Below are 19699 nucleotides of genomic sequence, written 5' to 3' on the forward strand. Positions count from 1 at the left end.
ATAACAACAAACCAATGAAGAGATAAATGATTAACAAATTATAATAATAAATAAATAGTCATTCAATCAAGCAATAAACAATGGACAAGTAGTCAACATATTTTATTTTAATTTGATTTTGCAACTATTTTTTATGCGCCTGAAATATTTGTACATGATTTTTGTTCTTTTTGTGTTCTACAAAATGGGTCAAAATTGAGCCATATCATTTTTCCATGTTATTGCACGTATCGCATGTATCGTTATTAATTCATTTTCTGAACTGCTTGTCTTCACTAGGGTTTAAAAAATGTCATTTTAAAAAACAGGCAACAATAATTCCTCTTACTGTTTTCCCCCATTTTTTTCAAAATACAAAAATCGCAAACACCGGGGGAAAAACATGGAAAAAAATCTTGCTGCTGTGCCATTTTTTGCCATGTCCGGGTATATTTTAATCCGTAAAAATCGCTATGCTTGTCAGGGAATAAAGCAGCGATATTTTGTCTGCTCACAGGAACCACCTGAATAAAGTTGTCTTGCATTTTGCTCTCAGTATGCTCTCTACTCTCTGTCAATATTTGCACTTAAGTGTGCTGATAGTGAAACTCCAGATAAAGTTGGCACATTTTGTATCTTCTTTTTACTGTGATTTTTTTTTCAATTAATGACAATAAACCAGATCCATGATGAATAGCGGAAGATGAGAACAAATGGGCAAAATATAAGCATGCATGGTGACACATTAAAAAAGTTCAGGCACTAGTACAATATTTAAAAAAAAAATGCTCATTGTGATGTCACAATCGATCATTCCAGAGGCCATCCATTATTTCAGAGCGTAACATCATAATTACAATGGTTATCAGTTATAATGCTTCTGGATAAAGTGGTAACAATATATATTACCCCAAATCAAATAATATCCTCCAAAAACATTCATTCAGAGATGTATTTGCAATCAAGACAATCCCATCATTTCCAGACAACCAAAACACTTGCAGGCAGAAAGATAACGCGCTAATAATCGTATTACAGTTTGACGAGTTACGGTAAATAAGTGTTGCTCATCAGCCTGAATCATACTTTGACCCTTCAATCAATATTCCAGCCCACCAGATGACGCAGAGGGTCTAAAAAGGGATTAGTTGCAATGTCCTGGATTTGGTGAAAAGATTCTCCGTGGAGGTCTATCTAGATCATGGTGGGACCGCTAGCTCTTTTACTTCTGTCCCTGCTGCACAACTGTCTGACAGAACATGGTATGTGATTCTTTGATTGGTTTTGATTCGAGGCACCAAGCAAAAATGTATTTTTTCTTCAAAAACACCAGCTCCCATTGAAATGTGTGTTGTCTCGGTTAATTTACGAGTATTGACAATATATTTGTTCAGTTTTTCTCGACGGCCAGCACGCTTCCGAAGTGCTTATCCGAACGCGACGAGCCAATCAGCTGTTTGAGGAGGTGAAACCAGGTAAACCAACGACTCCACAGGATGAAAGAACCAAAACCAATCAAGAGTTTGTCTATTGTACAAAGGTAACCTGGAGAGGGAGTGTGTGGAGGAAATTTGTGACCACGAAGAGGCCCGAGAGGTGTTCGAACAGCCAGACAAAACAGTAGGAGCACTGTTGTTGTTTTCCTTCTTTAAAAAAATATATATGAAAAAAAAACCCTCATCATTGTATTCCGATTTCTTTTTCAGAGGGACTTCTGGGGAAAATATATAGGTAAGTACTACATTATGGCCTATTGGTCTTTGTTTTCGTATTTTTTTACGAAAAGTACAAGGAGAAAAAAGCTCAGGCGGCTGCACCAAAGAAACCAGTTTAATGGTTATGTTCAATTCAAGTTCTATGACTTGTTCGGAAGTTTAATCAAATACGGACAAAGTCCACGGCGGCTGTACAAGTACACAAGTACACAAACTGTGTAAATGCGCCTCTTTGCAGACTGCAAAGGAACAACGCTGGAACGAACTCTTCCCAATGTCGACATCGTGCGGGATTGTATAAACGGTAAAAGCAGAGCGAGTGGAATGCTTGATGAGAACGCCGTTACTTCAATGCAAGTGTCCATACGCAATCAGGTCGGTGCATTTCCGGCAAAGGAGTAAAATACGAAGGAGACGTCTTCATCACAAAATCTGGTAAACGTTGTCAACGATGGAGTGCCGGCTTCCCGCATCCCATAATCAGGTATCAGCGGCATGGAGACGAGGCCTCGCATGGACGAGCTCAATGTGATCGGTGATATGTTTTATCACCTTATCCAGGGAATTCAACGCTTCAGAACCAGACAGCATCCTAAAGGAGAATTACTGTCGGAACCCGGACGGCCGAGAAGGAGGACCTTGGTGCTTCACTCAGGATCCCACGGTCCCCAAAGAGACCTGCAATGTCCCCATATGTGGCAAGTTTCATTACATTTATTTCAGATGACCTTAGCGGAGGTTAGTGGTTAGTGCTTCAAATCCAGGTCGATCCACCTGTGTGGAGTTTGTATGTTCTCCCCGGGCCGGTGTGGGTTTTCTCTGGGTACTCCAATTTCCTCCCACATTCCAAAGACATGCATGCTCGGCTGATTGGACACTCTAAATTGTCCCTAAGTATGAGTGTGAGCATGATTGGTTGTGTGGTATATCCTTGTGCACTGCGATTGGCTGGCCACCGATTCAGGGTGTTTTCCCCCCAAGTCAGCTGGGATAGACTCCAGCACCCCCGACAACCCTAGTGAGGATAAAGCGGTTCAGAAAATCAGATGAGATTTTGGCGTAAAACTGACTTTTAGCGAATATACAGAGGCCTTAGCATATTCAGTTTTACTGTGTAGTTTTGTGAACAAAAAACATGGATTTGAGTATCTTGCTTTGTATTTTTCCTTCAAGGGAAATCCTTTGTTCCGACTACTGAGGCACCTGAACTAAAACAGCCGACTGATTGCTTAAGGGAAAATGGCATTGACTACGCTGGCGACCTGTCCGTGACCCTGGGGGGCCACACCTGCCTGGCCTGGTCCCTTCCAGAGGTTCACAAGCTTAGTCAGAACAAGGATTTTCTACCAGAAGTCCGTCTCGATGGTAACAAGTGTCGTAACCCTGACAACGACCCAGAGGGCCCATGGTGCTATGTGCGGGTGTCCGAGAATATCACTGTGGATTACTGCAAACTCGATCTATGTGGTAAATATGGACGTCAGAAGCCCATCTTTAACGGGTGGACTGCGTGGAAATGAGGAGTTTCATTTCCATGCATTTTTACATGCAGCGGAAGAACTGCGTGAACTGGACTTGGCCGTTGAGTCTGGTGGCCGCGAACGCTCCGTCTATGGACCCGCCAAGAAGACGTTTTTTAATCCTCGCTCTTTTGGACAAGGAGAGACGGGTAAGACGTATGACTGGTTAGCATTCAAAGCTAAAGAAGATGAATTGTCCGAGTTCTGAGTTTGCTGCGTTGCAGTGTGTGGTGAGCGGCCCATGTTTGAGAAGAAGGACAAGAAAGATGGCAGGGAAAATGAGTTAGAAGAGTCATATCGACAACAACGTATAGTTGGGGGCATTGATGCCGAAGTAGCCTCTGCTCCATGGTAACCACAATTCAACTGCCTTAGTTCATTACTAATTCACCCATCTTGTTAGTGGTGGGACGTAAGAAAAGTACCAATACTGTGTTAGGTTGCTAGTTGCATACCGCATAGGAGAAGATCCCATGACTTGGTGTGTTTTGGGCGCCATTGTAGCTGATCCTGTAAAGTTAAAATATAATCACATCCTTTAGGCAGGTGATGTTATACAAACGAAGCCCTCAGGAGCTCCTGTGTGGTGCCAGCCTCATCAGCGACCAATGGATCCTCACCGCAGCTCATTGCATCCTATACCCACCCTGGAACAAACACTTCACCACCAATGACATCTTGGTGCGCCTTGGCAAGCACAACAGAGCAAAGTACGCAAGGCAGAAAGAACACGCTACATGGTAGAAGTGTTTGTAACTATACGGAATACTTCTTTTCCAGGTTTGAACGTAACGTTGAAAGGATCGTAGCCATTGATAAAATCATCGTCCACCCAAAGTATGACTGGAAGGTGAATCTGAACCGAGACATTGCACTCCTGCATATGAGGCGACCAATCAACTTCACCAACGAGATCCACCCGGTCTGCCTCCCCAGCAAAAAGGTGGCCAAAATGTGAGAATGCACACTAAATCAACTCGAATACTGAATGGGACTGAAGCAGCCCCTCCCCCTTGGACTGGTGGTGGTAGTCCAGAGGAAATACTGCGTGACCGGACGTTTGGTCACCGGTCAAAGTACTGTTTAATATCTAAGAGAGTTTAATATCTTAGTATTGTTTAATATCTAAATACTGTTGAAACCAGTTCACAAAATTATATTCATGAGAGTTTAATATCTAAATTTTTAATGTTTTCAACAGTACTTAGATATTAAACAGTACTTAGATATTAAACAGTACTTAGATATTAAACAGTAATTAGATATTAAACAGTACTTAGATATTAAAAGCTATCTCTTAGATCTTAAACTCTCTCTCATGAATATAATTTGGAGAGCTGGTTTCAACAGTTAATTCTGTCACCATTTGACCAGCGACCAAAAGACTGGTCACCAAACGTCCGAGCATCGAAATACTGTGGCTAATGGCTCGTTAATCGATTGTTGGCAGGCTGATGACTGCAGGATACAAAGGTCGAGTGACTGGCTGGGGAAACCTGAAGGAATCCTGGGCCCCATCAGGGAGAGCTTTACCTGTAGTTCTTCAGCAAATTCATCTGCCCATCGCAGATCAGAGTACCTGCAGAAGCTCCACCACCATCAGGATCACTGACAACATGTTCTGTGCAGGTATGAATCTTATCGTGTCACTTCAGTTTGCTTTTGTTTTGGACATTACGTCCTAGGCCTAGGGGAAGACATTTCTTCTAACTTGTCCGTGTGACATTAATACAAGGATAAGTGGTGGTGAGGGTCAGAGGGGCCAATGGTACAAATTGGCTGCCTCGCTTCTGTCAATCTGCCCCAAAGCATCTTAAATACACATGGGTTTAGTTCGGATTATCTCACAGAGGATAAATGTATTCATCAATTCATGTTGAATCGTGCTAAATGAATAAGATTGCCTTGCCTGACCTATCTTTAGGGTATAGTCCTGAAGACACAGAGCGAGGTGATGCCTGCGAGGGAGACAGCGGTGGACCTTTTGTGATGAAGGTGAACAGAATACCATGGTCAATTGCAAAGCCCATTGATTCATCATACAATAAGCAGTCTCCATCTTGTTACAGCATCCGACAGAGAAACGCTGGTACCAGATTGGCATTGTATCTTGGGGTGAAGGCTGTGACCGTGATGGAAAGTATGGCTTCTTCACGCATGTTTTCAGGATGAGCAGGTGGATGAGGAAAGTTATTGAAAATTCTGAGGGTGATGAATAAATGGATGATGTAAAGCAAATGGATGCTTTGTCCACTTCACAAATTATGCTGATGAACAATTTGCAACAAAGAAAGACAAAACTCTGGAGAAAAAAAAACAACAACCACATTTACAAGTAAATTAATATTTCAATTTAAATTGAGTATCAATCATAATGTATAAAAACAAATCAACCAACCACTAACTATCACAGTGCTTATTGAGCTCTAGGCTAAGCGTAAACCAGATTGATTTGTGAGAAACCACATTTTCTTTTTCCACAAAAGTTTTCACATTTTGTGTTTCCGAAAGTTATACTGTTATTAAAAGTCACAGCTTACAATGGAATAAAGTGATGCTGTTTCTTTCAGCCAAGTGAGGGCAAAGTGTTAGTTTTCTAATCTTGTCTTTATTCCTCAACGTCAAGGTGAAAGATTTTTGAAATGCTTGTAAATGTATGTGATTTTGTTCCGACCGATCTGAATATTTTGAAAAATTTAAATAGTGAATTTGGAAAACGTGTTCAAGCACATGCTCAAAATAGGAGAGAAAAAGCAATGCAAATTGAATAGATTAAAAAAAAACTCAGCATGTCAATATTTTGCATCCTCAAGTGAGATACAAGCAAAGAGGTAGACTTATAAAGATTTCAATAAAAAAAAAACATCATTAATTTTTAATTGTTTTGCCAGTGCTTTGGATATACATAAAGAATATCACTGCAGTTTCATAGGAATTAATACATTCATATTCAGAGTACACAGCAGTGAACAAAAACAGTATGTAAGTCACAATTTTCTTTGAACTATGCTAATGGTGAAAATAATGTTTAAATACAGAGCACAACAATCTGCCGATATTTTGGAGCAAATGTCAAGTCAAGTTGTTTTGTGACTGTCAGCTAGCTTGTACAAAGACCATGAAGGTGGCAGGCTTATACATTTGGGCCTGTGAGGTAAATTAAAATGGTGAATAAAGTTCCTTAGTTCATTTTTTTCCTTTTTCTAAAATTCTTTTAAGAAAGAAGATTCCAATTCCTTAAAAAAATTGAGGGGCTCTAAACGTGTCTTTAAGGGCCACAGTGTCCTGCTTTTTGTTCCAACCGATCCAGCACAAATATTCTAACCAATGAGGTTTCAGCTAAAACAAGCCACACCAGACTACAATCAACTGAATGCACTTTTAAGACACCAACTGGGTGAAAAAAATGTGTCATCCTGTTGTGTCAGAATGAAACCTCGCACCCTTTGTAACATAGTTTGGAGGCCACTGTTTTAAATCAAGAACGGGGATTGTCAAACTTGATCAGCTACCTTTGTTTCGCCGTCTTTTGCCCCGTGTGTCAGCAGGTGTCTGGCGAGGTGCGTCCTGCGAGTGTAGCTCTTGGGACAGGAAGAGCAGGGATAAGGACGATTATTGCTGTGAGACAACAAGTGCTTCTTCAGGTCGAACTTCCTTCGTAGGCATTTTCCACATTCGGGACAGGGAAAGGGCTTCTCGCCTAGATGTCAATAAAAAAAAAAAAAACAATCCGCCAGGCTCATATCTAGGACAAATTGAATCGAGAGAGTGATTTACAAAGAGGCTTCGATTCAGGAGCGACACGTACCGGTATGGATGCGACGATGCTCGTTGAGGTGGCAGGAGATGGCAAAGGACTTCCCGCACTCTTCGCAAGTGTAGGGACGCTCGCCCGTGTGAACCCGCATGTGTTTCTGCAGGTCGCCTCCGGACGGCCAACCCTTGCCGCAAACGGCGCACACGTACGGCCGCTCCCCCGTGTGTTGCCGAACGTGCACGTTGAGGCCGGCGAGAGCGGTGAAAGCTTTGGGACAGTAAAGGCAGCGGTATGGCCGCTCGCCGCTGTGTGTCCTCAGGTGGCCCTCCAGTCCATCCCGTGTCTTGAAGCATTTGCCGCACTGGGGGCAGAGGAAGCGACTGTCGGCTTCGTGACTGGCTCGGTGGGACTGGAGGCCGGTGAGCGAGGCGTATGTTTTGTCGCACTTGTCGCATTGGTGCGAGCGCGCCGTGTGGGAGCGCTGGTGGATACGGAGGAGAGTCACACCTGCAGACAATTAACGGGAAAGATGGAGATTTGTAGAAATGACTGTTGTCGTGGATATGTCGTGTAATTCTGGTTCAATTGGAAGGGCTGTTATGTCTGCCAACTAGGGAATTAAGATATTAGCAAATCAATAAACTGCTCATTTTATAGTGGACTAATCATTTAGAGAAAGGGCAGACCTGAAAATTGTCCAAATCCCAAGTAACTATATGTAACCCCATGAATCTACATAAAACATCAGCATCTCAATTTGGGCCATAATTTTACCATTCATCAGTGGATACCAAGTCTCAAATATAACATTTTTAACGAATAATAAAACATCAATAAAACCAAAATTAATACAATCAAGCTGGGAAAAAAATATGTATAGGACTTTTTGGTAGCTGAGGTTAAGAGCGTGCAATTAAACTTTAAATTCAACTTTTTTTGTTTCTTTTCAATTTCACTTTTTCCCCTCAGTGTTTGCAGGGGGTGCTGGAGCCTATTCCATGTGACTTCATGCCAGAGGCGGGGGACGCCCTGAAATGGTGGCCAGCCAATGGCAGGGCACTAGGAGACAAACAACCATTCACCTTTACAGTCATACCTAGGGGCAATTTAGAGTGTCCAATCGTCCCCATACGTATCCCATTCATTTAGAATGCAAAGACTGGCACGTGAATGGTCATCGAGGGATGGCAGCAAGCATTTCAAATGAGTGCATTTCAATTGTACCCAGGTTACCTGAGAAGGTCTGTTCACAGAAACGGCACCGATAGCTCTGCTCGGCACCCTCGGCCAAATGCGTCTGCTGATGGCGTAGCAGCTGCGACTGCGAGCTGAACGTCTGCGAGCACACGGCGCAGGTCAGGTCGAGCGGCCGGTGGCGCAGGCGATGGGAATCTCGCTCCTTGGCCGAGGCAAACTCTTTGCCGCAATGGCCGCAGACGAAGCCGCTGCTATTGCAGTGCGTCTGCTTGTGATTGGTCAAAGTGGACAGGTGGCGGAACTCCTTGTCGCACTGACCGCATCGAAAGAGCGGGTGGGTTCGGTGGCTGCGCTGGTGCGTGATCAGCTCGGTTTTGGTGGCGAAGATGCCGTCGCACTGGAAACACAGGTGGCTTCTGCTGGAGTGCCGTGATTTGTTTGGGGCTTCCGGAGAGGGCACCTCCTCCTTTTCCTCCTCATCGCTGCCGTGTGCTTCAGCCTGCCGAGCTCTTATAGTCGTGGCTAAAGTGGAACGGCAGGACTTGGCTGTGCGCAGGTGCCGAATTACCTGTCGACATAACAATTAGTTCATCGTCGTGTCTTTTTGTCCCTTCCATCAATACGTACAGGAGTGACAGACTTCAAGCAAGCACATAAGGCACTTATTTAACTCATTGCCTGCCATTAACAAAGTGAAACATGAGCATTCCCAGCCAGTCCTTCCAATTTAAATGAACTAGATGTCCAGCGTTGGCACAAAAAAAACCAAAGATTTTTTTTTTTTTTAAATCTACTTTAGCCTGTGTTTGGGGGGCATACCCAATTGTTTTGTTGAAAATATGTACAATGTAGTGATAATATCAGGATATTTGCTTTTGATTGTTTCACTCGGCTATTCTGATCTGTGTTGGAACCAAATGAAAGACATCCAATAAAGCATTAAATGTACTGTTTGGGTCATTTTAGGCCTGAAAACATCACAGTTAATTCAAGACATTAATGACACTGATTTTAACTTATTGCTTTTGAAGTATTTTTAAGCACCTGAGGTTGCCATTCGTATTCCCTAATCCAGTTTTATTCATGGCACTCACCTGAGAGCGGTAGATGAAATACTTCCCACACTGAGGACATTTGTGAGCCAGGCGCTGAGGTATTTGAGAAATACTTTTTATGTTGTCAGAAGTCAGTTGATCTGACACGGGTGCTGATTGAATTTCGACCGAGTCCGTCACTCTGAATGAGACAGCCACAAAAAAAGGTTAAGTGTGACATGCATGTGACGCCGGGAAAGAAAATACTGCATCACCTGTCTGCCTCCAGGTTGGGGTCCGTGAAGGATTCAGCAGGGGTGCCAATGTCGGAGTCCGCTTCAGCCACCTGATCTGCCCCCATTTCTTCTTCTTCTTCGCATTCTGTCGTCACAGTTACCTCCACATCTACGTGCAAGGCGGGATTCCCCATGTCCGTGTAGGAATCTGATTGGACTTGAGCACTGAGGTGAGTAGGCTCTGGCTTGGTCAGTTTTTTAATAAGGGGGTGGGACCAGGCAGCGTGGAGGATATTTTCTGTGTCACAATCAACTGTAAAAAAATAAAAATAAAAGAAATATGAATGTTTTTTCCCAAGTTTGGGTTCACACAAACAAGAGAAAGATTATTCTCTACCTGTAGAAGTAACTTGACCCAGCCGAAAACTCGAATTGGTCAAGAGCATTTTTAAGTCCTCTTTGTCAGTCAGACTGAGACAATCAACTAGACCAGCAGGGGCACCGCTGAGCCAAGACGCAGACTGAAAATCAAAGAACAAGTGTTTTGTTTGTGATGGCATATCTACCCACTCTAGTATTTAACACACTGCTTCTTTCACATTTCTCCACTGAATCAAAACTTTAGAAGTATAAAAACGACACTGTATTTTCTGCATTAATAAAAAAAATCCAAAATTTATGTTTTTTTACCACATTCCATATTCACAAAGGGTCCGTTTTCAATTAGATGTTTTTAATAGTAAAATTGGACATTTGTCGACAATTTCTGACCAATCCAAACATCACAAATGTTAATTTCAAACTATTCAGCTAAATTAGACCACATTTGGAATTATTGTTCATATTCCCCAAATAAATAAATAATTGCATTCATTTTCTAACAATGTTGCCCCATGCCTCTGCATTGATGTTCCCGCTTCAAGGAGACATTTCTTGTCCATCCCAGAAATGAAATTAATACCTGTTTGAAGTCGGGGACAGGAAAAAGCTGTTCTAGCCTGGCTAGGAAGTCAGAAAGGAGACTTTGGAAAGCCTGGTCAAACGTCTGGTTGAACACATTCTTAAATAACACAGCAAGGAGGAAAAACCATGATTAGAACAGATCTCATTGTTGCTTATGGCATTTTCTTGTTGATGCCATTCTAACCTGCAGAAGGCTTTGTTTATCCACCGCACTGGCTTTGTCAGTGAGAGTAGAAAGAATGGAATCACAGTCCCCAATGTGTGATCTGGTTTTCAGCTGCAAAATTGAAAAATAACCAGACAAATTTGACTTTTTTTACAGTTTTTTTTTAAAGGTATTGTTCTGTATGGTTTTAATAGGGTGCTTAGTGCAAATGATGAATAAAACTGCACAAAATGAAGCTGAATGATTAAATACAAATCTCACCGACGTTGTCGAGTTGGCATGATTATTTTCCTGGTGGAGCTTCTGGTCAGTCTGTGGCTCAGAATCGTAAAGGCCTACCTGTTTGAAAAAAAAGGGAATTCAATGTTATTTATGAATCCAGTTAACAAAACGGTAATAATATAAGACATAAGACATACTTTGACTCGCAATGCAAGCAGTAGTAGGCTTCTCTGCTTATCTGTCAGCAACTGGGGAACTGCTTCAGTGATCAGAGATACAAAATCTTCCAGAATCCCATAATGCTTGACATTCTGCTGCCGTACTACTTCCCACATGGCTGCTGTCAGTAGACGAAGAGGGGGCACGAGCAGACGCAACGAGGACAAGGCTTGTGGGGAAACTGTGGGAGAACCAGCACAATTAATAATTACACTGGGGGGAAAAATCCACTTAAAAAAACTTTTAAATTTCTTTATGACAAATAAAATAATCTGCCAATGAGGGGAAAATGGTCCCAAAATAAGTGGCAATAGAACTGTTTTTTTTATGTGCTGTATGTTATTTCCGTTACCCTAAACTTAAAAATGGAATGAAGTATCAATACTTAGAATACTGATACTGTGTAAAATAATTAACTTGTTCATGTAGTCAGTTTGTGTTTATTAAGCTTTATAAAAGATGTCTACATTTGAGGGAGGTTTTAGGACAGTAATATATGCTTGAAAATGTATTATAGAAGGGTCAGAAAATGTTTGTACGTTAAAACGTTCCTGTTATTACAGTTTATTGATACAAAGCATGATAAACGCGGGTCTCATTAATTAGCCATGTGAATGTTATAAACACATACCTACTATAACCAGTATGGTTTAATCGAGTCCACCGGACTCATGGGTTATTTCATTGTTGCAACTATTTTATTCTTCATTATATATTTTTTTATTCTTAGATATTGCAAATCAAATGCGGCGACTCATTAGCACTGAAATTAACGACTACTTCCAACCAACAATGGATGAGATCAAGTACAAACAAAAAGAGACTATTCCACAAATCTTGTTTATCGTATATGCAGTTTATGCATTATATCTTTAGTACGCACAAAAGCTTATGGGATCGTAAGAATCATCAAACGTGGTTTATTATGTTTTGTTTGTAGAATTGAATCACTCGCAAGCAGCCACATAATGCTAGCTAGTTGGCCGGCTGCATAGTCTGAGAAATGACACATTTCCGATTAATCAACAAACAAACATAGTGCAAAGACACGAACCCATTTTGCCTTAAAATCACAGACTGGAATTCCGAGTGAAAATTAATGAAGAAACGTAAGGTGGCTGTTTTTAAAACCCAACGTCGAATTTCACCGCCATTCTAGCGGAAGTTGACTGTCTGGTTAGACGACACTACCGGGTTAATAGGTTATATTCATGTTTTTTCCCTTTAAATTTCTATCTATTCTATCTAATTTTTTATTCTTAACACAATGTGGTGTTGGTTTTTATGCTCGTAGTTGGTGAGGGATTCTGTATAGAAAAAATATATATAACTGCCATAAAATATTTTCCCCCAGAAAAAAAACTACTGTATATATTTTTTAATGTACGTATTCATTCATTTTTCTGAGCCGCTTTTCCTTTTCACCCAAATTTAATATGTAAATTTAAACTCATGTTTTTTAAGATATCACAGAATTAAAAAAGTGAACGAAAAATATTTGACCTCATTCACCAAAAAGTCAAATTCTGTTATACAAGTTATATAGGATACATAGTATCATGTTACCCTATATACGTAAATAAATTGTCTTGTAATGCACAATGTATCTTAAAATGACTATGTTAAGACAGCATTATTAATATTAATATTAATAAATTCATTCATTCATTCATTTTCTTTGTCCTCACTAGGCTCACTGGGGGTGCTGGCGCCTATCCCAGCTGACTTCGAACCAAAGGCGAGGGCACAAAAAGACAAACAACCAATCGCTCATAGCTAGGGCCAATTTAGAGTTTCCAATCAACCTACCATCCATGTCTTTGGAATGTGGGAGGAAATCGGAGTACCCGGAGAAAACCCACGCAGGCCTGGGGAGAACGTGCAACCATAATTGATATGTAAAAAAAAAAAACATTGTGGAATTATGCTTGTTTTTACTATTTTTTTCCCTCACCACATGCCAAAATGTCTTTTCTTTTTGGTGTTATGGAAATGGGACCAAGAGCATGTCGACATAGAACAGTTTTGTGAATTCAAGTGTCAGGGTTTTCCCCAAAATCAGACCCCATAAAGTACAATTAGTAAGCTAAACGTTCTTGTTCTGCTCCTCTTACTCACCTTTGGGCTACTTTGACACAGATACTCTAAACCAGCTTGATCCATCTTTGGCTAAACGGATTATCAGGCTTTTGGCACGAGCAACACAAGCAAAAGAGTTTGAAGCGGTAGCAGCTTTGTAGCACTGACCGCCATTGCTTTACTTTCATAGAACAAAGTTGTAGCTAACGTGACCAATTAAAACATGTCGTTTTGTACATAAGTACTGCTTTATTGGCGGGATCAAGAAGCGAACTGACCTGATGGATTCCGAAGAAGAAGGCGATGTCTTTTCCGAAAAGCAGAACCCTGTGATTGCAGAGGGAGAAGAAGAGGAGGAAGAGGAGGACGAAGAGGAGGATGCCAAGATTTTCAATGCCTGGATGCAGCGGTACAGAGGTGGCGAGCATCAGAAAACAAAAGATGAGGAGCAAGATGAGGAAGGAGAAGAAGGAGAAACACAGAGCGGAACCAACCTAGAGTCGGCAGGGCGGCTTCAAACAAAGCGCAGATCGTCGTTGCCGTGTCTGGTAACAAATTGTACTTTTACGCAATTGTCCGATCCGTTTGAAAGGTGTTAAAATAAATAGCATTTCAATGGTAACCAACGAGTTGACGTGAAACTTATCGGTGTGTGCAGTCGACTCCATCAAACGTGCAGCTGGCTCGTCTCCACTCGTCCACCCGAGCTCCGGTGACCGCCAAGACTCTACTGCGGCGTTCCTCTTCTCGCCGCCTGCTACCTTCGCAGCAGGAGGGCAACGCCACCGAGCGTCGAACCTCTCTCATTCCCCCCATCCCCGAGGCCGTTACGCCTGAGAAAAAGGGTCAGTTTAGGAGGCGCAATGTTATGTCTCTGGTGAGTGACTTTTTATGATTGATTATTTAGGTTATTTGAAAAAAATACCATCATGAATATCAGTAGTAACTCATCCCGTCATCATCATCCTTCTGCTTTGAATTTAATGGAAGGCAGTAATGTTATTTTAGAATAACATTAAAGCAGTTATAATAGTAAGGATAATGTTGACTTTTTGTCTTAATTTGAGAGTATGCCAAGGTTTTTTCATGCTTAATGTTAAAAAACTGTTTATTATAGTGCTGATGTGGTTCATGTTGTGAAATGGCAATCTCTGGCAGAAGAGGTGACTTATTAGTAAATTTTAGACTTTGCCTTTAATTTTCAATTATGCATGTTTAAAAAAGTTTACATGACTAAAAATTCCATTTGTGTGTAGAGTGATGCAGACAGCATGTGTCTAATTTGCCACAACGACCTAAAACAAGGATTGGGTGGAATCCGAGAGCTGCAGTGTATGCACACCTTCCACCGAGAGGTAAAAATCAGATGAAATGATTACTAAAATTGCACTTCTGAAAGTTAACAAAAGCTACTATCAAGCAAAAAGATGAATGTAATTTTCCCACTTGTTGCTTGCTTGACATCATACATGTTTTTTTTGGATATTGCGAGGTTAAACGTGCAACGATGTTATTTATAGTGTATCGAGGAATGGTTATGGAGGAAGCAGTCGTGTCCTACATGTCACGTCCAAGTGCTCACGCCACAACAGGCTGCTTATTGGAGCTCCACCAGAGTAATAGTACCTTGAGGCATGAATCCACACCCAAGGGAATTCCACCAGGAGCTGGTCAAGGACGCAGCAACTTTCTCAACTTTCATCATGATTAGGGAAAGACTTGATAAAAAAATAATACTATAGAATCAGAATCACGACTATTTTAGACCTTGGCAGCTTGGACAAATGGTTACTGTTCTTATATTTGTATTTATGCAACTCCGTAGTGTAAATACAGTAATTCCTCGCATATCACGGCTTCAACTTTTGTGGCTTTGCTACATGGCAGATTTTTTTTATGGTGGAATTTTTTTTTATTAAATTTTTTTTGTAAGTTCATTAAAGTGTGATAATCCACAATTAAATTCGCAAGCGGAAGCCACTTTTTTTTAAAAAAAATAGGGGTGATGTTAGAATAAACAGTAGAGGAAAAATAATATAATATTAATAGTGATTGCTTGTATTACAAATGTGTTGCCATTTCATTTTTTCTTGCTTTGTTGGTCAATTTGTAAAATACTATTTGTACATTTTTTAAATAAAGAAGCCGAGCTGACAAATCTTTTAACTGCTAATATATTTCACTATTCTTTCTCCTTAGGCTACTCAACACACTGCCATTGATAAGCAATGGAGTCACATGGGCATTTGATGGTGGGTTAAAGTTAGCCCACTAATGCTATTTAGAGGATGAGTGCCTTACAACAAGCAGCTAGAGAGGATAGGGATGACAAAGAGGGCAACTCGTTTTAAAGAAAATAAACGGAAGAACAACGAAAGGCCATTATTTGATTTTTAATATGAGCAACTTTAAGAAGGATTTACTATTGGCCTTTGAATCCTTTGACTTTTCTGAAAGCGGCCCTCAAACAAAACAAAAAAAAAGTCTGAACACCCCTGATTTAAACTGTATGTACAGATTACTAAACTGTCACTATAGTCCCAAAATCATGTTTCAGACCAATAGGATCGTGGGCATAATTCAGTTTAAAAACAAACAAACAAACAATGAATGGACTTAATGGACTGCATTAACCCACAATTAATTGATTTAATGTTTAAGACTTGTTTTTTTGCTGCACAAACAGTAAACATTGATATAATTGTATTGTGTAATAGCACATTTTATATTACAATAACATACATGATGGGCCTTCAGATTAGCACTCAACACGCTGGCCTTCATAGAGTTATTATTACCTTATTAAGTGAAAAAAGGAACAATGAAAGAGTGACCTCATCTGTGTTGTGTTTTACACAACAACACTGCATGCGATTCCACAGGTTTCCGGGGATGAAACAATCTGAGGTCTTCAGACCATCTCGTACGTGTTAGTGTTGATGAAGTGAGACAGACAGCAGGCCAAAGACATGCCGATGAGCTGGGGTGGAGAAAAAAATGATTTTGAAATCATTTTAAAAACTTTTTTGACTTCCTCTATGTCCCACATTTTTAACACTGGGGACATTTGAAACCCACACTAAAATATTGACAGGCAAAGGTGCGAACTATTGAACTAATGGAGAATATTTGAAGGGTGTGTTGTGTGCCTGTAGAAGGTTCGGGAAATATGACTCACAGATTTCTCAAACGAGTGTGTTAGCAGCTGATGCTAGACTGTCTACCAGTGGCGGAATAAGAAAGGAAGCACTGTAACCATCATCAGATTGGTTACAGATATGTACATAATCGAAGAATGTGATGTAAAACAACAGTTATTTAACTACAGTCATACCTCTACTTAAGAATGTCTCGAGGCACAGATGTATTAGGTTACAATTTTTTATATATGCGAATGAGTGGCTCGAGATAAGAAAAAGATCCAAGTTAAGAAACATACAAAATTGGGACACTTTGACCATTTTAAAGGGTTTTGCATATAAAGTACACCTCTACTTACGAAATTTGGAAGTTACAAAAAAAGTTCTGGAACCAATTAATTTCGTAAGTAGAGGTATGATTGTATAGTTATTTTTAAGGTAGTTTTTTCAAACCATATAATGTAGGCAATATTTTAAGGTAAATTGAAAGATTTTGTTTTCCCTACAGTGTACATGTAAACTAAAGTGGACCAAAATGCTCTTAATATAATCTAGTCACACAAAATCTATCACTATTGTTTATGTTTGCAATACAGCAAAATGTAGTTTTAAAAAATAAAACAAAATAATAGTAAATAGGGAGTCAATTTACCAGTTTTGTAAAGCGAAATTAAAAAAATACCATACACTGTGTAATATGTCAGTGTGGCCTAGAAAATGTAATCAGGATTTTACTGTCAGAAAAGAGAAAAGATTTAAAAAAAGTAGGCTGTATTTCTGAGGTATCAGAATTTTTTTCAAAGTATAAATTCAACGTGCATTTTAGTGATCCTAAAGAAGGACGAGCACCTGGGAGAAGGCGATGCCAAAAGTCACCCCGGCGATGATTCCCATGTTGCTCTCGATGAAGGATGTAACCAGCTCGTAACAACCCTGCACAAATACATTTAAAACTCATTATACTGGCAATAAAATGACAATAAAAGCATTAAATTTAATTCAATTGCCATGAGCTCTCATTCAGTTCAAGACGGTGAAACTGTGCCCCCACCTGCTTATGGACTTTGCGAGCAGCCAGAGTGGCGTTCTTCAAATCTGCTTCTTTGCAGTCAGAGAAAGAAGCACAGCAGCTGACTGGTATTCCACTGCTTGGGAAATATTCGCTAGCGAACCAGGTGGTGTAGTTATGAACACCGCAGCATTGCAACTGGAGAGAAAGCAGAAAAGATCATTTTCATGCTTACTGAAGGCGCCTTGTTCTACTAGTACGCCAACGCTATGCTAATAGTGCTTAGAAAGGTCATACAGTAAGAAAAAAAACTTTGTCCTGGGAGTATGTCGCTATGTTGACAAGATCTGTATAGATGACTGTAATGCATTTGACTGACTATTATGAATTTCGTCACCCGATGCGGAGAGACTGACTTTGCGTTGGACGTCGTCCACAGACACGCTCCGTTCGCTCCTTCCGTCGTATTTCAGGACAGCCTCGCTGTACGTGGTGAGGAATGTGCCTTTGATCTGGATCAGTATATACAATGTTACAACAAGACTAAGCAATCAAAAACTTTGGATCGTGGAGGCTGAACCTCGTGACGAAAGATGAATCCTGAGATCCCAGCGATGAGCTCCATTAGGAAGACCAGACCCAGAAAGACAGCGTACTGTCAAAATCAGAACTTTTTCAGATTTTGGAAGTCTTAAAGGTGCTAAGGTGAAAAAAAATCAAAGTATACGTAGGAAAACACACTCAAATTGGGCTGTTGTTTACGCAACATTTTACGGGAATTTCACCCAAAACAACAATGCTCACTTTTTTAAAGCAATTCTGGGTTGGACATCACAACCAGGATTAATGATCGTGTCTAGCTAAAAACTGATTAGGATATTTTACAGCAGAAAAACCAAGACTGATTAGGATCTGATTTCATTATTAGACATTTTCTTTCACTTTTTGGGATGTATTGTTGTCCAAATTTAAAATCACTTGCTGTAATATTTCATTGCACCATTACAAGCTTTTCTCTACATAAAAACAATGCTTTTCACGGTCACAACAGCCCACTGAGGGTCCAAGAATAGTGGGGTTCTCACCAATTTGAGCATCCAAGGGTGGCCCTTGAATGTAGCAAAGCAGCCGAATAGTCCAAAAACCACAATGGCAACACCCGTGCCAGTGAGGACGAAAGGGGCGTTGGAAGGGGCACTGGAGATCAACAGTGTGTAAGGACTCAGCATGAACCGCCACCACAAGCCCACCGCGAGTAAGATTACACCTGTCACCTGGAAACAGTTTTAGATGAATATTAAGGATTATAAAGAACACAAATAAGTCATTTTTACTTCAAGTAAGTGGACTCATCTTCCACATTTATCTGTTAACTCATTCTATAACACTCGAAAATTATTTGCCTCGGTGTAAGAAACATCTTTTTTAGGATAAAATACATTTCTAGTAACAAAAGTTGAAAACTATCCATGCAGGAATTGCATCCTTCCATTGTTGTGAATGTTTACTTTGGAAGACAATCTTTGGACACACCTTTGTTAGGACACTTTTTTCATTACCAAGTGGGTGAGATAGTTTCGCCCTGCTACTCGCCATTCCTCTGATGCCTGAACTCTGACCTCACCATTTGAAATAACTCATAACTCCTCACGTCATCCAAACCCGAAACACCCATTCTGTGCCATTGCACAATGTGATCAAAATAACTAGAAATCCTTTAAATGAAAAAAACATAAAGGACAGAAGGCAAACTTTGCAGTCTAGTTGAGATGGCTGGAGTCTTACCCAGAAGATGAAGGAGTAGAAGAGTAGCAGGACCTTCACGCATAAGATGAGTGGTTTGGTTTCCATCCTCCTCGGTGCCATCGCTCCGCTCTCTCTCTCTCTGGCCGGCCGTCTGACTTCAACTGCATGCAAACAGCTACTTGGACCCGCCTTGCACGCACTCGCATGCCATGCTCACATCTGAGCGCGGCGACGGCGCGTGAGGTCTCATATGGAGAACAAACTCATACTTCACACTCTTGCCACACAATTAACATGGGAGTGAAGCTGTAACACCGTCATGTGAAGCATCTTCGGTCCTCTGGCTGCCAATATCTTTTACATCATTTACAAGCTCGGAATTCAATTGGATTCGTATTTTGATGTTTGGTGGAGTGATTGTTGTTCATAGGTAATGCTTTCATGCTCAAATGATGACTTTTTTTTCATTGTAACAATCATTTAGCTCACTGACTGGCATTGATGGCAAGAGATGTCCAAAGCATTTTGACTGGGAGGGGCAAAGGAACAGACGGCAAGGCGTTGGACATCTCACGACGTCAATGTTACTGAAACTTTCGACGGTAGGAAAGCTGTTGTTTCCCACAGTTACAATACAAGGGACAGCAATAAAACAATTACTAGCCCTAGAAATTGGATTCATTTAACACTTGAGGTTCCATTTGGTCATTTTATGTC

General features: G+C 40.7%; 4 protein-coding genes across 4 annotated transcripts; 2 read left to right on the forward strand and 2 right to left on the reverse strand.

The window, feature by feature from the left end:
- The first annotated feature begins 1083 nt into the window (after window positions 1-1083).
- On the forward strand, window positions 1084-5799 carry f2 (coagulation factor II (thrombin)). Its single transcript, XM_077728224.1, has 15 exons — window positions 1084-1241; window positions 1374-1454; window positions 1520-1599; window positions 1686-1710; window positions 1933-1998; window positions 2070-2178; window positions 2256-2392; window positions 2868-3161; window positions 3247-3363; window positions 3439-3565; window positions 3757-3924; window positions 3995-4168; window positions 4665-4843; window positions 5139-5209; window positions 5284-5799. The coding sequence occupies exons 1-15, from the start codon at window positions 1181-1183 to the stop codon at window positions 5431-5433; spliced, it is 1839 nt and encodes a 612-aa protein (XP_077584350.1). The 5' UTR covers window positions 1084-1180; the 3' UTR covers window positions 5434-5799.
- Window positions 5800-6469: 670 nt separating this feature from the next.
- On the reverse strand, window positions 6470-12256 carry LOC144202481 (uncharacterized). The gene is made up of 11 exons (XM_077725336.1): window positions 12063-12256; window positions 10987-11189; window positions 10829-10906; window positions 10586-10678; window positions 10400-10498; window positions 9836-9959; window positions 9478-9751; window positions 9263-9404; window positions 8205-8736; window positions 7023-7478; window positions 6470-6914 (listed from the first exon to the last, which is right to left on the reverse strand). Exons 1-11 carry the CDS (start codon window positions 12064-12066, stop codon window positions 6709-6711), a joined length of 2211 nt encoding a protein of 736 aa, XP_077581462.1. The 5' UTR covers window positions 12067-12256; the 3' UTR covers window positions 6470-6708.
- Window positions 12257-13212: 956 nt separating this feature from the next.
- Window positions 13213-15239, forward strand: LOC144203938 (uncharacterized). Its single transcript, XM_077727594.1, has 4 exons — window positions 13213-13635; window positions 13746-13964; window positions 14344-14442; window positions 14608-15239. Exons 1-4 carry the CDS (start codon window positions 13369-13371, stop codon window positions 14716-14718), a joined length of 696 nt encoding a protein of 231 aa, XP_077583720.1. The 5' UTR covers window positions 13213-13368; the 3' UTR covers window positions 14719-15239.
- Window positions 15240-15612: 373 nt separating this feature from the next.
- Window positions 15613-19114, reverse strand: LOC144203627 (tetraspanin-7-like). The gene is made up of 7 exons (XM_077727199.1): window positions 19022-19114; window positions 18322-18510; window positions 17817-17891; window positions 17653-17748; window positions 17279-17434; window positions 17077-17160; window positions 15613-16067 (listed from the first exon to the last, which is right to left on the reverse strand). The coding sequence occupies exons 1-7, from the start codon at window positions 19100-19102 to the stop codon at window positions 15999-16001; spliced, it is 750 nt and encodes a 249-aa protein (XP_077583325.1). The 5' UTR covers window positions 19103-19114; the 3' UTR covers window positions 15613-15998.
- Window positions 19115-19699: the final 585 nt, after the last annotated feature.

Source organism: Stigmatopora nigra, chromosome 1, assembly GCF_051989575.1.
Source record: "Stigmatopora nigra isolate UIUO_SnigA chromosome 1, RoL_Snig_1.1, whole genome shotgun sequence".
NCBI classification, from domain to species: Eukaryota; Metazoa; Chordata; class Actinopteri; order Syngnathiformes; family Syngnathidae; genus Stigmatopora; species Stigmatopora nigra.